We start from the raw sequence: 21,561 nt of genomic DNA on the forward strand, positions 1-21,561 counted from the left end.
AAGAGAGAGGTGTTGGGCAGAGTGTGGGTGAGGAGCAGAGCTTCATAGTGAAGTGAGAATGTATCAGTAAGACACTTCCTTTTTGTAACCAACACTTACAGTGGGGACCTGGAAGCTTTCAGATTAAGAGCTTTCTTGGGTCTGTCCAGGACCAGATGGCCACCTGGTGGCACCACAGGTCTTCCCATAGAATCTGGTGGTCCACAGACCCAGAGGAAAAATGAGACTCACAGGACCTTTGGTGAAAGTGATGGGTCCAAAGTAGTTGGCGTCCATGATCTTTTTGTCTAGCTCCAGAGAAATCTTGTGGGCAGGCCCCTTCACTTTCACGCTGGCGTTGTGGATGAGGATGTCCACACAGCCGTAGCAGTCCAGGACCTCTTTGGCCACATCTTGAACACAGCTAATGTCTGAGAGATCTAGGAGGACCAACTTGGGGGTGAAGGTCTGCTGGAGCAAGCAGAGAGTCAAGACATGTTTGGGATCACGTCCTTGGAAATGTTGGGGGACCTCAGTCAAACAGTTACCCTGCTGAGAATTTAAGGTCATAGGCTATGTAGGAAAACAAACCAAGACAAAGGGGAAGATGTAAAACAACTCTGGGATGAAGGAGATTGCTGGAGAATCTTGTTTTGGAGACCAGGGCAGCAATTAAATGCGAATATACAGTTGTTTGAACTTGTAGCCAGGACTCCTCAGCTGATAAAACCATTCTTGACAATTAGGTGACTCTTTGGAGACTATGAACTGACTCTAGTTCTGGCATCATAACTTTGAACACTACTGGTTTCTTTTGGAAACTGCTTCCCAATTTGTTTTTATAAGATATAAGAAAATCAGCACGGCCGTTGGCAGGCACCTATTGTTCTGGATCAAAATTGCGTATTACACACAGCGCTTTTGAAGCATCTGTTTTGTGCTAGGAGCTGTGCTCAGCTCTGGATGCTTGCTGTCCCCAAGATGTTACTGGTTTAGAAGTTAGGGCTCGGTAGTATTCTGGAGTCAATGCAACTTTTTGGCAAATGTTAGTTCTGATACACACCCTTGAAGAGAAGGTTCCCATTGTGGGTCATGTATATAAATATTCACCAGTCTCCAAGTTCTTTGGGGGAAATACACACTGGCATATCAAAGGTTCTGAAAAGACCTACAGTAAAGACACTGAGACAAGCTGGATTGGAAGCCAATATTTCCCATACAACTTGGTTTTTATCCCAAACCTAGTAACATCCCAAGAAAGGTTGTGGTATTCTGTGTAGTTTTAATTGATCCATCTCCTCATGTGCCAGGGTAGGCTCTGAATCCCTTCAATCTCAAGAGTAAGGAATTTTCTTTTTCCTATTTAAATCCTAAAGAGCACTGAAGGCAATGCCTCTAACCTGGATAGCTTACGAGGGGGCTTCTTTGATTTCTCCCTCGAAACTCTGCCTTGTGTTGTTTGTTTGTCTTCATGTCAGCTGTACTTACAGTCACAACCCACAACTGGCACACCACTATCTGTGTCATTTATGAGTCTGACTAACATAGACTTGGGGGATCAGTGCCCAAGTTTCACCCTGACGAGTGATCAAAACAAGCTTTTTGTTGGGCAGACAGGCCTCTAGCAGAGTCAGGGCCATCATCTCTGATTTCTCCAAAGCCACTGTCACATTCCCCTAGAACTGCTCCTAACGATGATGAGGCTCAGGGTATCCAGAGGTTCCTCAGGCTGTCTGGAGAGAGTCTTACCTTGCTGGGGTCAGCCACACTGGTCAAGGCAGCGTAGAGGCTCTCCAGCCCCTCCCAGTTCTTTCCACAGAGCACCAACCTTGCCCCACCTGTGTGGAACACCCGAGCACATTCTGTGGAGGAGAGAGAAGGGAGGAAGGGTGTACTTTGTGAATGGAGCTGTAGAGGGGAGTTCCTGTCTTAGGGACTCCCGATGTCTAACAATTCTGATGTCACATCTATCACCATGAGCTGCCCCTGGAGGAGTCATTTCATTTGATCCACTCCTCAGGCTAGATGTTTTAGGGGTGCTGAAGATTGAATCCCAACCTTGCTTGTGTTATGCGAGTGCTCCAGCACTGAGCTGTACCCGAAGCTAGGATGGTTTGGTTGTGTGCTGTGTTTATAGCCTCAGCTTGGTTGCTTCTGTGGAGGGAGGCTCACAGCAGGGAGCAACAAGTCCCTGCTTTGCTGGGTAGTTCTGATAATGAAAATTTCTTATGGAATAGATAGACTCTGTCACTAGCCTTTGAGACCACAGCCTTAGGGACATCTCAACCTATAGATATTGGTAAGAGCTACCATGTTACTTCAGACCAAGTACCACCCAGCCCTCCATATTTCCTCTGTGGATAGAGACCCTAGTCAAGGGTCTTTGCTTATAAGACCCCTCTACACAAAGAACTGCAGGCAACTAAGTCAAGCTAGGAGCAGGAGAGGTGACTTTCCCCAGGGAAGAACATGCTCATATGTTGCCCAGAGCCAAATGGTCATCCCTAAGAACATATATGCCAGTAACATTATATGGACTCAAAAGGTTACATTTTAATACATGAATATACAAAATATACAAACGCTTGTGATAACAGTTAATGAAAGAAGAGGTCATGAATTCGAAAGAGAGTGGGAGGGGCACATGGGAGTGTTAGGAGTGAGGAAAGGGAGAAATGTAATTAAATTACAATCACAAAAATAAACAGAAAAAAGGGTGATGTTTTATGCTCCATTCTGAACAAATTCCTGATTAATTTGATATAGAACTCTCCTTAATTATTTTTAAACATTTATTTATTTATTTAGTATTCAAGTTTGTATGTATTGTCATGTGCATGCCAAGGTACATATGTGGTGGTCAGAGGACAACCTGAGAGAGTCTGTTATCTCCTTCCATCACACGAATCCCAGGGATTGAATGTAGGTCACCAGATTTGGTGGCAAGCACCTTTATCTTCTGAGCTGTCTCTGGGGCAATAACTGGTAAATACACAACATTCACATGTAATAACATCTTGATACTTTAAAGCAGTAAAAGTGCATGTGCTCCGTTTATTTGTTCTAGGGATGAATGAGAGAGAGAGAGAGAGAGAGAGAGAGAGAGAGAGAGATGTATTTGCTCAGCTAATTCTTACTGTGGTCATCCAGGGGAGGGTCTCACCTAGGCTGGATCTTCTAAAGCAGCAGCTGGTATGGAGTCTAAACCACAGTAGAGCTGTCTCGCCTGCGCCAGAGGACCAGCCTTTGCATACTTTTGTCTATCAACCACATCGTCCTCTCAGGGAAGTGCCTAGATGGCAGCCCTCCTCCACAAGGTGGCTCCCTCGGGTACAGGATAAGTCCCAGAGGCTTAGCAGCCAACATTCACAGTACATAGAGGAGTGCACCAAGCATTAGATTTTACAGAGCCCTGAGAGCGCTCACCCAAGCGTAGCATCTGGTGTTGTCTCATTTTGTACCAGGAAGTCGTGGACCTGTGTTGACTACAGACACTTAAGGACATCCCTATAAACTGTGTGTTCACCAGAGACTGTTTTTTTTTTTTTAATTATTCTCTTATACATTACATCCTGACAACAATTTCCCCTTCCTCCACTTCTTTCAGTCTCTCCTCCTATTTCTTTTCTCTCCCAGATCTACTCCTCATCATTGTCAGTTCCAGGGAAAGGTTTTAGCATTTGAAATGTAAATGAAGATTATATTCAATAAAGAAAAAAAAAGAAAGGAGGTGGCAGATGAAGAGATGGCCCAGTGGTCAAGGGCACATAACTGCCTCGCAATGGACCTGTGCTTGAACCCAAGTGTGATTCCCATCACCCATGTCACTCAGGTACCACCTGGAATTCCAGTCACAGGTGAGCTGACACCCTCCTCTAGACTGCTCGGGACACATATACTCACATGTGCATCTCGTCATGTACACAGCATTAAAAATTGAGGACAAAAATAAAAAAGAAAGGAGACATCTAGGATGATTCTGAGTGACAAAAAAATTTAAAAGATATCAATTATTCTCCAATTCAATTTGAGGCCAAAAGCCAAGACCCCAGTAGGTCTTAGAAAGTGACTGATTCTAAAGTCTATATCCAATGACTTGCACACTTTAATCAGAAAAGTGAAGACTATTGTGGTGATCTGAAGTGGCACTGTTAGGAGGTATGGCCTATTTGGAGGAGGTGTGTCACTGTGGGGGTGGGTTTTGAGACCCTCCCCCTAGCTCCCTGGAAGCCAGTCTCTCCTGGTTGCCTTTGAGTCAAGATGCAGAACTCTCAGCTCCTTCTCCAGTACCATGTTGGCCTGCATGCTGTGTAAGAGCCTTTATAAGAGTTGCCTTGGTCCTGGTGTCTCTTCATAACAATGAAAGCCCTAAGACAATTATCTTGAAAAATGTTAGTTACTAAAATAAAATATAAAGCTCCCAAAGTAAAGCAAAATGTTAATAGTCTTAGCATAAGTAAGAACCATTGATAAAAATGATGAGAATTCAGTGCCTATATGATCAAGTTAATTTGTTAAATAGGTGAGAAGACAATATATCACTTAAAAAATATTTGAGAGCAGGGCTCAGCTGGTGAGATGGTTTAGTTAAAAGAGAACACTGCTCTTGCAAAAGACTTGAGTTCTCAATATCTGTGTCAGCCAGTTCAGGACCACCTGTAAGTCTGTCTCCAGAGGATCACATGCCCTCTGCTGGCCTCCAAGGGTACTGTACTCACTTGCACATACCCCCTCCCACATACACATACTTAAAATAAAATGAATCTTTTAAAAATAGTATTTGAATGCCTACTTGGGAGAGAAAAAGCTAGTTGCATCATTTTATAATATACAAAGTAGTTAAATGTAAAAAGAGAATCACAAGAAGGCTAGAGAGATGAATTTGTTCTCTTATTGGGGAAGATCTTCAGACATCCCCCAAAGAAGCAAATTGTAATAGAACTAATTTATAGATTTGCATTCTTAATTTTTTTTTTACAGAAAAGACATAAAGAACAAACAAATTAATAAAAAGTACTTATATTTATGTCAGCAAATAGCTAATTTATTTGATATGCAAAGGACTTTTAAAATAGGAATAACCAACTGGAAAAAATTGCAGTTAATGAACAGAAGATTGTCAATATCCATGATGTTGATGAGGAGATGCATTTAAGGCACACACTAATTTTGACCCATCAGGTGACAAAGGGCAAAACTAGTCATAGTCTTAGTGAGTGTAAGCAGTGGCATGGCTCATGGTCACTCTAGTATCTGCATGAATTGCTACAGGTTTGGGGAAGAAAAGTTTGACTGTATCCTCAAAAAGGGCTTTGATTTAGCAATTTCATTTATGGATATTTCTCCTAAAGCAATTGTACTGCCTGGTTTTGTGTGTCAACTTGACACAGGCTGGAGTTATCACAGAGAAAGGAGCTTCAGTTGGGGAAGTGCCTCCATGAGATCCAACTGTGAGGCATTTTCTCAATTAGTGATCAAGGGGGAGGGCCCTTTGTGAGTGGTACCATCCCTGGGCTGGTATTCTTGGGTTCTATAAGAGAGCAGGCTAAGCAAGCCAGTAAGAAACATCCCTCCATGGCCTCCTGCTTCCTGACCTGCTTGAGTTCCAGTTCTAACTTCCTTTAGTGATTAACAGCAGCATGCAAGTGTAAGCTCAATAAACCCTTTCCTCCCCAACTTGCTTCTTGGTCATGATGTTTGTGCAGGAATAGAAACCCCCGACTAAGACAAATTGGTACCAGCGTAGTGGGTTATTCCTGTGACAACCTGACTTGTTTTGGGAGGACTGTGGAAGGACTTTGGAACTTTGAGCTAGAAAAGCCATTAGGATATTAAGAGCCCTGTGTAAAGTTCTGTAGGACCTTGGAAGACAATGTTAAGAACAGTGTAGAAGATGGAGGCCTGGCTTGTGAAATTTCAGAGGGAAGATTAAAGACTCTTAAAGGGGCCATGTTTTGATTGTGAAGATTCTGTGGTTTTGGTTAGCTGGGGCTGAAGAATCAGCTGTAAGTAACAAGATACCAGAACCACTAAAGCAAACCTTTGTGTTACTGGGACTATTGATGCTGGTTAGCTGGAGCTAAAATATTAGCGGTGATTAAGAAGAGACCAGCATCAATGAGGTGAACTCTTCTGGGAAGTGTTTTCTGAGAGCACAGAGAGTGTGTTCCAGAGATAGCCACAGTTGTATTTTGTGCTGTGGCTGGACTTGGTACTGTGTAAGAGTCACCCAGATGGTACTGGTTTTGAAGGTATGAAGGGATCATGAAGAGCAACTGAGGCTCTTGGCACAGTGAGAGGCCTCGGAAGGCCATTGGTGAAGGTGCCGCCTCAGTTGCAATTGATGGCCCAGGACTTGAATGGGTCATGCATAGGAGCAGAGGCTTGTCACCATGAAGAAAGCCTATGAGAGGCTATTGGTGAAGCTAATTACAGTGGAAGATAGCAGTGTTTTGGAGATGACAGTACCATGTGATGACCACCAAGAACAGTAGCAGCAGTGGAGTACAGGCAGCTGGAGCCTAGAAGACAAGCTGTGTGCTACAAAGGGCAGAGCTGGAAAAGTGACCCAAGTCCTTGGAGGAGCCCAGAAGATTGTGAGTTGGATCCCAGACATTGAACCATTGGAGTTTGAGTTTTGCTTTTGGTTGTGACTGTGCCCTGATATGTTTCCCTCTTGAAGGAAGAAAGTATTTTAGTGGAGCCCACAGTTAAGAGGCTTTGAATTTTTAGAAGATTTTGAATTTTAAAGATATTGGACATTTTAAAGGGATTGAACTTTTAATATATAAAGACTGTGGAACTTTTAAAGTTATTTAGATCTTGGGGATGAATAAGAAAGTAAGGTTTGAGGCTTAATAGTGATGTGTTTGTGTGTCAAGTTGACAAGGGGTCAATTGTACTGGCTGGTTTTGTGTATCAACTTGACACAGGCTGGAGCTATCACAGAGAAAGGAGCTTCAGTTGGGGAAGTGCCTCCATGAGATCCAACTGTGAGGCATTTTCTCAATTAGTGATCAAGGGGGAAGGCCCCTTGTGAGTGGTACCATCCCTGGGCTGGTATTCTTGGGTTCTATAAGAGAGCAGGCTAAGCAAGCCAGTAAGAAACATCCCTCCATGGCCTCTGCATCAGCTCCTGCTTTCTGACCTGCTTGAGTTCCAGTCCTAACTTCCTTTAGTGATGAACAGCAGCATGGAAGTGTAAGCTCAATAAACCCCTTCCTCCCCAAGTTGCTTCTTGGTCATGATGTTTGTGCAGGAATAGAAGAAACCTTGACTAAGACAGCAATCATTAAGAATGTCTTCGTAGACAAAGCTGTAGGATTGCTTATTCCAGTACCATGGCCAATAGTAAAACCCTGGAAACAATTGCAAATGCTGCATATAATAGGAGGTTGGTTAAGTCAGTTAGAGTACACCAAGAACAACTATTTTCAAGCTGCTAAAACTGATTTCACAAAAATGAATCTGTTGGTGTGAAATTCATATGTTTTAAAAAAAGCAAGTTTAAAACATGAGAGTTTTAGAAATAGCCTCTCACGGGCTGGAGAGAGAGCTCAGTGGTTAAGGGTACTTGCTACACTTTCGGAAGGCTTGAACTTCAGTTCCCAGTACCCATTTTGGGGGTGGCTTATAAGTGCCTGAACCTGCAGCTTCAGGGGATCTGATACCCTATTCTGGCCTCCTTGGATATCTGTACTCATGTGCAGGCACACCCCTCCCCCACAAATACACATAAATAAATATTATTTTCAAAGTGTGGCGAATCAAAGCTATAATTTGAATGTATATATCTGTGCCTAAAGCAGAGTAGTACTGTGTGTATACACTGTTACTAGGGAATTAAGTGGGTAATTTCAGAGGCACTAAGATGAAATAGATATAAAATTTCAGAGTTAGTTGCTAGTCCAAAATGCATGCTTCCAAAGGAAATAACTGCTTTATGAAGTCATTCCTTTTGTCTTAAAATAAGACACAATGGATTAAAAGGGAGGAGGGACAGAGGGAGGAGGGAGGAAGGAAGGAAGGAAGAAGGGGGATTGAGAGGCTGGTTTCTCAGGAGAGGACAGCATGAACATTTTTTTTTTTTTTTTTTTTTTTTTTTTTTTTTTTTGCTCATGGCCAGGGTTAGGATATGCTTCCTCCCCGTCATCTCCTGGAGAAAAAAAAATGTGTCCTTTGAGCAGCTTGCTAAGAGTCCACTGCATGTGGGAACCCAGACCAGAAGGTTCTCTATGGCTTTGCCTATCCCCAAACCAGGGCTCAAGGGAAGTAACATTGTGGGAGAAGTGTACATGCCCCACTTCCCAGAGGTGCAGCTGGAGGCTTCAACGGAAGCCTCTGAGGGACATAAAGGTACCATAATAGAAAGAAAACACCTGAGTGCAGCAGTGGCTGGTCCAGCTGAAGGGCCATCAGCAGTGGAACCAAGGCGACACAGGGTCCAGTTAGGCCCTGCGCCCATGACCACTGACCTCCGCTGACCAGCCGGGCTGCAAGCAGCTGTGGTTTTGCGGCACCTTTCACTGCACGGAAGCCACTTCAGAACTCGGCCTCCCGCCAGTCAGGAGAGGCTCATCTCCATCTTGGTTTCAGACTTCAGAGAGATCGGACAGACTGAGGTACACAAACATAATCCGAGGCCAACACCACGGGGGTCTGAGCCCGACGGGCGTTGGCCTGCACCCAGGCCCTGGGCTGTTCGGGGGGCCATCCGGGCGCCAACCCAGCCAGGAGGTTTTTTTGCCCTGGCTGGCGCGTGCTGCCATTTTACCTACAGGATGCCAGAGAGCTCTGGCCAGCAGAACTGGCTAACAGGCATAGCCTGAGGCTAACAAAGCGGGGGTCTAGGCCCCAACAGGCTCTGGACTGACCCCAAGAACTAGGCGGCTTGGTGGGCCATCTGTGTGTCAACCCGCCCAGGAGGTTGTTAGCACAGCAGACTCTCCCAGCGCTTTCGGGGAGCGTGAGCACGCACGCCCGCCATCCTGGTCACCTGGCAGACCCAATTAACAGTCATAGCCCCAGGGGAACTTTGCTCGGACCTTGGCCTTCCAGGCTTTTGCCTGGACTCAGGGCCTGGGCGGCCAGGCTAACCTTGTGTGCGCCAGCCAGGTTGGGGGATCGGCTGCCCAGCGGAGTGATCAGCATGCAGGGGAGGTCCCTGCAGCGTACACCATCGGCACTCCCTGGGGGTGCACATGGGCTCCATCTGGTCCACAGACACAATCTGGGGCAAAGCACACTAGACCTGCAAGGGCACCCAAGAGGAGGACAGCACAGCAGCAATCTGCGACAGGGGAAACCCAGCCATATAGTGTTGCAGTAATAGCCCCAGAGCCCCTCAGGAGGCCCAAACACCAGCCAGGGACAAGACCAACTAAATCCAGAGAACAAGATGGCAAAGGGCAAACGCAGGAATGCTACTAACAGAAATCTAGGCAATATGGCAGCATCTGAACCAAACTCTCCAACATCAGCAAGTCCTGGTTATACCAACACACCAGAGAAACAAGATTTGGATTTAAAATCACTGATCATGATGCTGCTAGAAGAACACAAAAAGGACATAAATGAATCTCTTAAAGAAATACAGGGGAACATGAATAAGCTAGAAACCCGTATAATGGAAACAGAAAAATCACTTAAAGAAATGCAGGAGAATAAGGCTCAAGAGATAGAAGCCAATAAAGAAGAAAGGAAAAAAAAACTTAAAGAAATGCAGGAGAACTTGAGTCAAGAGGCAGAAGTCATGAAAGAGGTAACACAAAAATCTCTTAAAGAATTACAGGAAAACACAAACAAACAAATGATGGAAATGAGCAAAGCCATCCTGGATCTAAAAACAGAAGTAGAAACAACTAAGAAATTACAAAGGGAGACAACTTTGGAGATAGAAAACCTTGAGAAGAAATCAGGGGCCATAGATGCAAATTTAAACAACAGAATACAAGAGATGGAAGAGAGAATTTCAGATGCCGAAGATACCATAGAAACCATTGACTCAACAGTCAAAGAAAAGGCAAAATGCAAAAAGCTTGTATCCCAGAACATCCAGGAATTCCAGGATACAATGAGAAGACCAAACCTAAGGATTATAGGTATAGATGAGAGTGAAGATTTACAACTGAAAGGGCCAGCAAATATCTTTAACAAAATTATGGAAGAAAACTTTTCCAACTTAAAGAGAGAGATGCCTATGAATATACAAGAAGCCTACAGAACTCCAAACAGACTGGATCTGAGCAGAAATACCTCTCGCCACATAATAATTAAAACCCCAAATACACTAAACAAAGAAAGAATATTAAAGGCAGTAAGAGAAAAAGGCCAAGTAACATATAAAGGAAGACCTATCAGAATCACACCAGACTTCTCACCAGAGACCATGAAAGCTAGAAGATCCTGGGCAGATCTCATGCAGACTCTAAGAGAACACAAATGTCAGCCAAGACTACTATACCCAGCAAAACTCTCAATCACAATAGATGGAGAAACCAAGACATTCCATGACAAAACCAAATTTACACAATATCTTTCCACAAACCCAGCTCTGCAAAGAATAATAGGAGGAAAACTCCAATACAAGGAGGGAAACTACACCCTGGAAAAAGTAAGATAGTAACCTTCCTTCTTCAAACCCAAAAGAAGATAATCACTCAAATATAAAAATAACATCAAAAATGACAGGAAGTAATAATCTCTATTCCTTAATATCTCTTAACATCAATGGACTCAGTTCCCCAATAAAAAGACATAGGCTAACAGACTGGATAAGGAAACAAGACCCTACATTTTGCTGCATACAGGAAACACACCTAAATGTCAAAGACAAAAACTACCTTAGAGTAAAAGGCTGGAAGACAACTTTACAAGCCAATGGTCTCGGGAAACGAGCTGGAGTAGCCATTCTAATACCAGATAAAATTGACTTTCAACCTAAAGTCATCAAAAGAGACACTGAGGGACACTTCTTGCTGGTCAAAGGAAAAATCCACCAAGAAGAACTTTCAATTCTGAACATCTATGCGCCAAATCCAAGGGCACCCTCATTCGTGAAAGAAACTTTACTAAAGCTCAAAGCACACATTGCACCTAACACAATAATTGTGGGGACTTCAACACTCCACTCTCCTCAATGGACCGATCAGGAAAACAGAAACTAAACAGGGACACAGTAAAACTAATTGAAGCTTTGGACCAATTGGATTTGACTGATATCTATAGAACATTTCACCCTAAAGCAAAAGAATATACCTTTTTCTCAGCACCTCATGGTACCTTCTCCAAAATCGACCATATAATTGGTCACAAGACAGACCTCAACAAATACAAGAAGATCGAACTACTCCTATGCCTCCTATCAGATCACTATGGTGTAAGAGTGGTTTTCAATAGCAACAAAAACAACAGAAAGCCCACATACACATGGAGGCTGAACAATACTCTACTCAATGACACCTTGGCCAAAGAAGAAATAAGGAAAGAAATCAGAGACTTTTTAGAATTTAATGAAAATGAAGGCACAACATACCAAAATCTTTGGGACACAATGAAAGCAGTGCTAAGAGGAAAACTCATAGCCCTGAGTGCCTCCAAAAAGAAAATGGAGAGAGCATATACCAGCAGCTTAATGACACACCTGAAAGCCCTGGAACAAAAAGAAGCTATTTCACCCAGGAGGAGTAGAAGACAGGAAATCATCAAACTCAGGGCTGAAATCAATCAAGTGGAAACAAAGAGAACCATACAAAGAATCAACGAGTCCAGGAGCTGGTTCTTTGAGAAAATCAACAAGATAGATAAACCCTTAGCCAGACTGACCAAAAGGCACAGAGAAAGTATCCAAATTAACAAAATTAGAAATGAAAAGGGAGATATTACAAAAGAAACTGAGGAAATCCAAAAAATCATCAGATCCTACTACAAAAGCCTATACTCAACACAACTGGAGAATCTGGAGGAAATGGACAATTTCCTAGACAGATACCAAATACCAAAATTAAATCAGGACCAAATAGATCATCTAAACAGTCCCATAACCCCTAAAGAAATAGAAGGGGTCATAGAAAGTCTTCCAACCAAAAAAAGCACAGGATCAGATGGCTTCAGTGCAGAATTCTATCAGACCTTCAAAGAAGACCTAACACCAATACTCTTCAAATTATTTCACAAAATAAAAACAGAAGGAACCCTACCCAATTCCTTCTACGAAGCCACAATTACGCTGATAACCAAAACCACACAAAGATCCAACAAAGAAAGAAAACTTCAGACCAATCTCCCTTATGAACATCGATGCAAAAATACTCAATAAAATTCTTGCCAACCGAATCCAAGAACACATCAAAACGATCATCCACCATGATCAAGTAGGCTTTATCCTAGGGATGCAGGGTTGGTTCAATATACGGAAATCCATCAATGCAATCCACTACATAAACAAACTCAAAGAAAAAAAAAACACATGGTCATTTCATTGGATGCTGAAAAAGCATTTGACAAAATTCAGCATCCTTTCATGCTTAAAGTCTTGGAAAGAACAGGAATTCAAGGCCCATACCTAAACATCGTTAAAGCAATATACAGCAAACCAGTAGCCAGCATCAAACTAAATGGAGAGAAACTTGAAGCAATCCCACTAAAATCAGGGACTAGACAGGGCTGCCCCCTTTCTCCTTATCTTTTCAATATTGTACTTGAGGTACTAGCTCAGGCAATTAGACAACATAAGGAGGTCAAAGGGATACAAATTGGAAAGGAAGAAGTCAAACTATCATTATTTGCAGTTGACATGATAGTCTACCTAAGTGACCCAAAAAACTCCACTAGAGAACTCCTACAGCTGATAAACAACTTCAGCAAAGTAGCAGGTTATAAAATCAACTCAAGCAAATCAGTGGCCTTCCTATACTCAAAGGATAAGCAGGCTGAGAAAGAAATTAGGGAAATGACCCCCTTCACAATAGCCACAAACAGTATAAAGTACCTTGGGGTGACTCTTACCAAACAAGTGAAAGATCTGTATGTCAAGAACTTCAAGACTCTGAAGAAGGAAATGGAAGAAGACCTCAAAAAATGGGAAAACCTCCCATGCTCATGAATCGGCAGGATCAATATAGTTAAAATGGCCATTTTGCCAAAAGCAATATACAGATTCAATGCAATACCCATCAAAATCCCAACTCAATTCTTCACAGAGCTAGAAAGAGCAATTCTCAAATTCATCTGGAATAACAAAAAACCCAGGATAGCTAAAACTATTCTCAGCAACAAAAGAAATTCTGGGGGAATCAGTATCCCTGACCTCAAGCAATACTACAGAGCAATAGTGTTAAAAACTGCATGGTATTGGTACAGTGACCGGCAGGCAGATCAATGGAACAGGATTGAAGATCCAGAAATGAACCCACACACCTATGGCCACTTGATCCTCGACAAAGGGGCTGAAAAATCCAATGGAAGAAAAATAGCCTTTTCAACAAATGGTACTGGTTCAACTGGAGGTCAGCATGCATAAGAATGCGAATTGATCCATCCTTGTCTCCTTGTACTAAGCTCAAATCCAAATGGATCAAGGACCTCCACATAAAGCCAGACACTCTGAAGCTAATAGAAAAGAAACTGGGGAAGACCCTTGAGGACATCGGTATAGGGAGAAAGTTTCTGAACAGAACACCAATAGCATATTCTCTAAGATCAAGAATTGACAAATGGGACCTCATAAAATTACAAAGTTTCTGTACGGCAAAGGACACCATCAAAAGGACAAATCGGCAACCAACAAATTGGGAAAAGATCTTCACCAATCCTACATCAGATAGAGGGCTAATATCCAATATATATAAAGAACTCAAGAAGTTAGACTCCAGAAAACCAAACAACCCTATTAAAAAATGGGGTACAGAGTTAAACAAAGAATTCTCACCTGAAGAACTTCGGATGGCGGAGAAGCATCTTAAAAAATGCTCCACTTCATTAGTCATTAGGGAAATGCAAATCAAAACAACCCTAAGATTTCATCTTACACCAGTCAGAATGGCTAAGATTAAAAATTCAGGAGACAGCAGGTGTTGGAGAGGGTGCGGAGAAAGAGGAACACTCCTCCACTGCTGGTGGGGTTGCAAATTGGTACAACCACTCTGGAAAGCAGTCTGGCGGTTCCTCCGAAAACTGGGCACCTCACTTCCAGAAGATCCTGCTATACCACTCCTGGGCATATACCCAGAGGATTCCCCACCATGTAATAAGGATACATGCTCTACTATGTTCATAGCAGCCCTATTTATAATTGCCAGATGCTGGAAAGAACCCAGGTATCCCTCAACAGAAGAGTGGATACAAAAAATGTGGTATATCTACACAATGGAGTACTATTCAGCCATTAGAAACAATGAATTCATGAAATTCTTAGGCAAATGGATGGAGCTAGAGAACATCATACTAAGTGAGGTAACCCAGACTCAAAAGGTGAATCATGGTATGCACTCACTAATAAGTGGTTATTAACCTAGAAAACTGGAATACCCAAAACATAATCCACACATCAAATGAGATACAAGAAGAAAGCAGGAGTGGTCCCTGGTTCTGGAAAGACTCAGTGAAACAGTATTTGGCAAAACCAGAACGGGGAACTGGGAAGGGGTGGGAGGGAGGACAGGGGAAGAGAAGGGGGCTTACGGGACTTTCGGGGAGTGGGGGGGGGGCTAGAAAAGGGGAAATCATTTGAAATGTAAATAAATTATATCAAATAAAAAAAAAGACAAAAAAAAAAAAGAAAAAAGAAAAAAAAATGCTCAACTTCATTAGTCATTAGGGAAATGCAAATCAAAACAATCCTGAGATTTCACCTTACACCAGTCAGAATGGCTAAGATTAAAAATTCAGGAGACAGCAGGTGTTGGCGAGGATGTGGAGAAAGAGGAACACTCCTCCACTGCTGGTGGTGTTGCAAATTGGTACAACCACTCTGGAAATCAGTCTGGCAGTTCCTCTGAAAACTGGGCACCTCACTTCCAGAAGATTCTGCTATACCACTCCTGGGCGTATACCCAGAGGATTCCCCACCATGTAATAAGGATACATACTCTACTATGTTCATAGCAGCCCTATTTATAATTGCCAGATGCTAGAAAGAACCCAGGTATCCCTCAACAGAAGAGTGGATGCAAAAAATGTGGTATATATACACAATGGAGTACTATTCAACCATTAGAAACAATGAATTAATGAAATTCTTAAGCAAATGGATGGAGCTAGAGAACATCATACTAAGTGAGGTAACCCAGACTCAAAAGGTGAATCATGGTATGCACTCACTAATAAGTGGATATTAACCTAGAAAACTGGAATACCCAAAACATAATCCACACATCAAATGAGGTACAAGAAGAACGGAGGAGTGGCCCCTTGTTCTGAAAAGACTCAGTGAAGCAATATAGAGCAAAATCAGAACAGGTAAGTGGGAAGGGTTGGGTGGGAAAACAGGGGGAGGGAAGGGGACTGATGGGACTTTCAGGGAGTGGGGGTCCAAAAAGGGGAAATCATTTGACATGTAAATAAATATATCAATAAATTTAAAAAAAAGAAAAAAGAAAGAAAGAAAGAAAACACCTACATGCCTACCTTGCCCCAGTGCTGGGGTTGAACCCAGAGACCTGTGTGCCAAGCGAATACACTCTCCCTGAGCTACGCCACCAGCCATGTGCCCTGCCCATGCAGCTTAGAGCCATCTTTAATGTGTCCCTCAGGTAAACATGTCTCTTGCTTTCCTCTGTGTCCCCCTTTCTGCTTCTTTTTCCCTAGAAAGGTCAGACATGACAGAAAGCTCAGGCCATGGAGAATGGAGGTGGGGAAAGAAAACAAGGAAAATGAGCACATTGGTTATGAATCAGGTCTACTGGGGTCTTGTCACAACAGAAGGAGTGTGTCTTTAACGTCAGAAGACACCTGGCCTTTTCCTTTCAGAGTTCCCCCTCTGGGCTGAATTGAACAGGGTTGGACTGTCCCACTGCACTCTTGGTCCCTCCCTCTTGGTGACTGAGCAGTTAGCCTCACCAAGGAGCAGAGAGGACACAAAGCCAACATCCGCACAGGATGCTTCCCAGTGAAGCAGTTCTATGTGCGTTTTATGTTTTATTACTTAAAAAATTCATTCATTTTTCAGAGTTACGGTCTTGACAATGATGGAATTTTTTGTCACTTGGTTTGGAGGGACAAGGCCCAGCTGTGGCTGTGAGTGACTGGAGGGGGTGAGGCAGCCGTGATGGCTACATTTCTCACATCAGTACTGTGGGGTTCAAAGAGTTTGAAGGAGTTTCCCACATTTCCACCTCCACTGTGGGGTGGGAGGAATAAAGATGTGACACAAGAAGTCTGATGTCCAGGTCTGGGGTTATGGTTCTGCACATGAGGCTGCATTTGGCCAATCCCCACTGTGGAGAGGGGAACAGGCTGGGCCTCTCTGCCCCTTAGGGTCTCATCCACTCCCTAATAGTGGGGCGTATCTACAAGGTCTCACTAAGTTGTCCAGGTTGATTTTGAACTTGCAATCCTCCTGCATCAGCCTTCCCAGTATCTGGGCTTACAGATCTATACCAACAGGCCTACTTTGAAATTCTTATTTTTATTCTCATATTGTTTTTGTCAGTTTTGAGTCTGAGTCTTGCTGCTTAGCCTAGGTTGACTCCCAACTGAGTGATCCTCCTGCTTCAGTCTCCTGAGTGCTGAGATCATGGGGTCGATGGTTAATTTTTTGTCGGTTTGACTAGGTTTGGAATCATCTTTAGGTGTCTTTCTACGGTGTTTGTAAGAGGGATAACTAGGGTGACAGTCACCATGAGTGTGGGTGGCAGCACCTCACGGGCTGGAGGCTTGGAGTGAAGATATGAGGGAATCCAGTAAAGTATCTTCATGTGCTGTCTCTGCTTCCTCCTAGGTGATGATGTGAATTTGGCTCTCGTCCCTTGTCCTCTCTGTCGCAATAACCCAAATCCTTCGAAGCTGTTGTTTCTATCCGGCTGGGAATTTTGTAGCAGAGTCTCCACACTCCTATCCATTTATTGATTGATTGATTGGACACAATAACTCTGGTAGCTGAGGCTGATATCAAAAAAGCCCGCTCTGTAGCTGAGGGTGACCTTGAGTTCCTCATCCTCCTGCCTCCTCCCGATACAGTTACTGGTGACCACAGCCAGCTTTGGTTTTGTTATCAACTTAGGTCAACATTTATCTCCTGTCAAGCATTTCAACCCTGGTTGTGCCTTTCTCAACTAATAAACACAATTTGGGAGCGTCTTTATATATTTCCTCAGTTCTAAGATGCCAAGGAGTGTGAGGTGATTGCTGATTCCAGAGATTGCGTGGTGAGAAAGGCCTCTGTAGGGGCTGAGATGCTGTTGCATATGGTCCTGTTTCAGCAGTGTTTAAGACTCTTGGGAGCTGTGGGAACACTAGCATCCAGTAGTATCTGGTAGGCTCTCCCTGAAAGCCAAGTCCAGTGTCAGATGTTTTAATGGTTACTTTTGTTGCAGACCCAGTGGGTACAAGGTAACATAGCCACTGAATTGATTGATTGGTGATGGTCTGGAGTGAGGGCTACATGTCTGGACTTGGAATGTGCAGTGGTTCTCAACCTTCCTAATGCTGAGACCCATTAATACAGTTCCTCATGCTGTGGTGATCGCCCCCAACCATACAATTATTTTCATTGCCACTTCATAGCTATAACTTGGCTACTGTTTGAACCATAGCATAAGTATCTGTGTTTTCCGATGGTCTTAGGTGACCTCTGTGAAAGGGTCATTTGAGCCAAGAGGTCTCTACCCACAGGTTGAGAACCACCACCTTAGTGGTTCTACCTACAGGGTTCATCCTGGCTCTAGGGTACCTGGGCACAATATAGACCACGTGGAAGTCACTCCGTGCTCCTTACTTTTTCTTGACTTGAAACTGAAATGGAGCAGCTGGTGCCTGCGCTTGCTGTCATCAGCACCACACGGAAAGCAGGCGTCACACCCAGCTTCTCATGTTACTTCTAAATACTTGGACTTTATTCCTTTCTGCTTTGCATTTCGGCAGGGTTGGGGGCAGGGTTGGGGAGGGTGAGAGGCACACGCTGTCAGTGAGTTGCAGTAAAAGAGAACAGTGACCGGAACCTTGACAGTTCAGGCTACATTCTTCTGCAAACACCTGTGGTGCATTTCCCCAGGGTCCTGACTTCCGTGTGACTATAACCCGATGATCTTAAAAAAGTAATAAATGAGACGTTTGAAATAAATACACGGCTCTTACCAAAGGGAGAACAGTGGTCCCATGCAGGGACAGAGGATCTGAATAGCATCTTCAATGACAAGGTGCATCTAATATTTGTAGGACCATCTATCCAACCACAGCAGTGGGCACATTCTTTCCCACACTCCCACCTCACCCCCAGGATCAGACTGCATAACAGAGCACAGAGCAAACCTTGACAATCTCAAATGAACTGAATCATACAGGGTTCCTTCTCTGATCAACTTAGAACAGAGGTGGAAATCAATTAAACCAATATTCACAAACATACTTAACTGGGTGCCTTCCCAGATGAAATGGCTTCCAAGTGCTGGTCATTAAACAGGCTAGTCAATTTATCATGGTTGTGAACAAATCCTGTCAGGGGCAATTTATTGGAGGAAAGGTTTATTTAGGTCCAGCTTTGGGAGGATTCATTCTGGCCAGGAAGGCATGGGACAACAGCTGGGTCTGTGGTGATGGAAGTGGGAGGGGGCAAGAAGCTATGGAGGTGGAGTCAAATGTGTGTGTGTGTGTGTGTGTGTGTGTGTGTGTGTGTGAGAGAGAGAGAGAGAGAGAGAGACTAGAAGTTATAACCCTCACATGCTAGTACCTCATGACCTTCTTCTCCCATTTAGGCCCTTCCTCCTAGACCAGTGGTTCTCAAGCCTTTTAATGTTATGACCCTTTAATATAGTTCTATGTTGTGGTGACCCCAACAACAGAATTATTTTTGTTGCTACTTTATAGCTGTATTTTCCTACTGTTACAAAACATAATGTAAATATCTATGTTTTCCGATGGCCTCTTGGGGGTTGTGACCCACACAGGTTGAGAAAAACTGTGACATAGACCTAAATACCCCCACAGCTTCCAAAATAACATTCAAATCATGAGTCTGTGGAGGACATTACAGGTTCAAAACAAAATTAAACAAAAACTTTGTTGAGTAGACGAGAAGCATTGAGGTGCGTGTAGGGTACCAGGGCGAAGGACGCTAGTCTTAGGTTGTGAGAATGCAGATCTCTTGCGGGGGTCACTTGAAGGGATGGAACAGATACAGTGGCCGGGAAGGCTCCAAGAACCTGGCCTGCATCTAGACAAACATTCTACTTGTTCCTTGACTGTCCCATGACTGATAAGCTTCAGGAGGGCAGCTCTCATCTCTTTTCCAACAACACTGTGGTCTTTCAACTGGTCTGATGGGCAAACTAGAGTGTCCTGGCTAGCCCTGGGAAAGACTGAGTTATGGGTTTATGCATCTGTTCATCTTTTGAAAGCTGACCCTAACAAGTCAGGATAGTCTAGTAGGAAATAACTCCAGAGGACACACACACTAAGCTTAATGTCTTCACCTGCCAAGGCTGACCCAAGGCAGACACTCACTGTAACTTCACCCCACCTGTAAGCAGGGAGACGTGCTTCCTCTGATGATTTCCATGAGAAGAAGCAACAGTCTCTGGGAGAAACCTCAGAGACAGGGCACAGAAATTCTCCCAATGGCCACACCATCAGAGAAAGTGCCCCCTCCTCCAAGACTCTAGAAGGTGAGTATGACAATGTGGATCTATTGACACCTGAGTATCAATTGAGTGGCTAGTGGATGGTTAGCTGTGTGAAGTCTATGCTGGATTAAATAACAAAAATAACAGCAGAAAGTGTCATGAATTTGTATAGTAGGGCTCTACACTGCCATCATTAGGAATAACAGAATCCCACTAAACACAAAGGACAATCCAGTCACAAATGCAACAGGAAGGGCCCAGAAGGCTGTCTGACCTAGAGATTGTGAGTGAAAATGCATTCAAGACCAGGAGGTGAGATGGCGGGAAGCAGTGGCCGTGTGTGATGGAGGGTGTGACACATGGAGACGGGCCGGACGAACTCTGACAAGACACATTCAACCTGATCTGATCTCTAACAACACGTGAATGGTGGCCACAGCTGCTCCAACTCCCACCCATGTGCAAATTTATGTTTCTCACAGCTGCACTCCAAAGTGGAGGCTGCCATCACCCTTGATCTATATACCTGGGACATTCAACTCCTATAGCTGAAGCCACCTGTTAGTTAAGTGTTGCAACCAGAACTAGAATCTAGCAGCCTACTCTGGCCTCATATGCTCCAGTATGCAGCATCAACTAAGGGTTTAGCATCTCAAGATTTCTGGAAACCCCTGAAGCAGTCAAACCCAGTATTTTCTAACATCAGGTGGTAAGTCAGCAACCCCTGCCATTCTAACCCTGCCATTCACCTGGCAAGAAAGCTTCTGACTCCTAACGAGAAGTTGACTCCTCTCTATCAACAGATCTACCCCTCCCCATCCTGCCTCCAGGTCGCTTGAGGGCAGAAATGGGCACAGGTCCGGGGAAAAGCTGGCTTACCCTTTCCCAGTCCTGAGATGGCATCTGTGATGACCACCACTTTGTTCTGCACGGCAGACTTTGACCACAGCCTGGATGCCTCCTGGTAAATGAAGAGGAGGCCACTGATCCCCAGCAGCAGCAGGGGTAGCATCAGGACAGCCATGATCCCCATCTTGCTCTGCAGGACAGCAGGATGACAAAGGGTTGGCTTTGCAGAGCTCCCATTGCAATCCCCAGGGCATGGGGGGGGGGTTCAAGCCCACAGCATCCATTCCCTCCCGGGAGGTCCTTCCCAGCTGATAGCAAGGAGCCTGCGATTTTCCCAAATGCTCAACAAGTAGAAATTACTCACCGTGTTTCCACACTGAAGGAGTCCAGGGGGCTTGCCCTCCTCTAAGGCTAATTACAAATTTAATTAAAATGGGTCTGCATTTTTTGGAAGGAAATCCGTGTGTTGAGGCCACTCGCTTGGGCTCTAATGGTTATTTATAGCTCTCAGTTGTACTAAAGGGCTTTTCAGGGTAAATATAGTGCCTATTCTGATATTCAGGGACACATGCTGGCCGGGTCTGATTTCAGGGTTCTTGCCAGGACTTTTAAAGCTCTGCTGGCTGGTGGGACTGTTAGAGTTTCCTCTACAGTTTGGGCTGGGAGTCAATCCCAGGAACTCCTGGGATTGTCAGCACAAATGCCTGGGCCTTTCTTTCCTGTGTGGGGTCCCTGCAGGTGGTTCAGACCTAGGTGGGCATCAAGCCATCTGGCTTTCCCTTCCCGTGTGGGGATGTGGAGGAGAAGCAAGGGAACGCTGGTCCATGGAACGGAACCTACAAAAAGCCAGCTGTGGCACGAAAGAGAACTTTTTAGAGCAGTGGTTCTCAGCCTTCCTAACATTGTGGCCCTCACTACAGTTCCTCATATCCCTCATATCGTGGTGACCCCAACCATA

General features: G+C 44.1%; 1 protein-coding gene across 1 annotated transcript in view; it reads right to left on the reverse strand.

Annotated features, from left to right (window-relative positions):
- Dhrs7c (dehydrogenase/reductase 7C) overlaps nt 1–21,078 on the reverse strand; it is a 26,793-nt gene extending 5,715 nt beyond the window's left edge. The window contains exons 1-4 of the mRNA XM_052195770.1: nt 20,968–21,078; nt 20,634–20,793; nt 1,729–1,841; nt 237–447 (exon numbers count right to left, since the gene is read on the reverse strand). Coding sequence (XP_052051730.1) covers nt 237–447; nt 1,729–1,841; nt 20,634–20,787 — 478 coding nt within the window. The 5' untranslated portion in view covers nt 20,788–20,793; nt 20,968–21,078. The remainder of the gene's footprint in view (nt 1–236; nt 448–1,728; nt 1,842–20,633; nt 20,794–20,967) is intronic.
- Nucleotides 21,079–21,561: the final 483 nt, after the last annotated feature.

The sequence above is a fragment of the Apodemus sylvaticus genome, chromosome 10 (assembly GCF_947179515.1).
Source record: "Apodemus sylvaticus chromosome 10, mApoSyl1.1, whole genome shotgun sequence".
NCBI lineage: Eukaryota > Metazoa > Chordata > Mammalia > Rodentia > Muridae > Apodemus > Apodemus sylvaticus.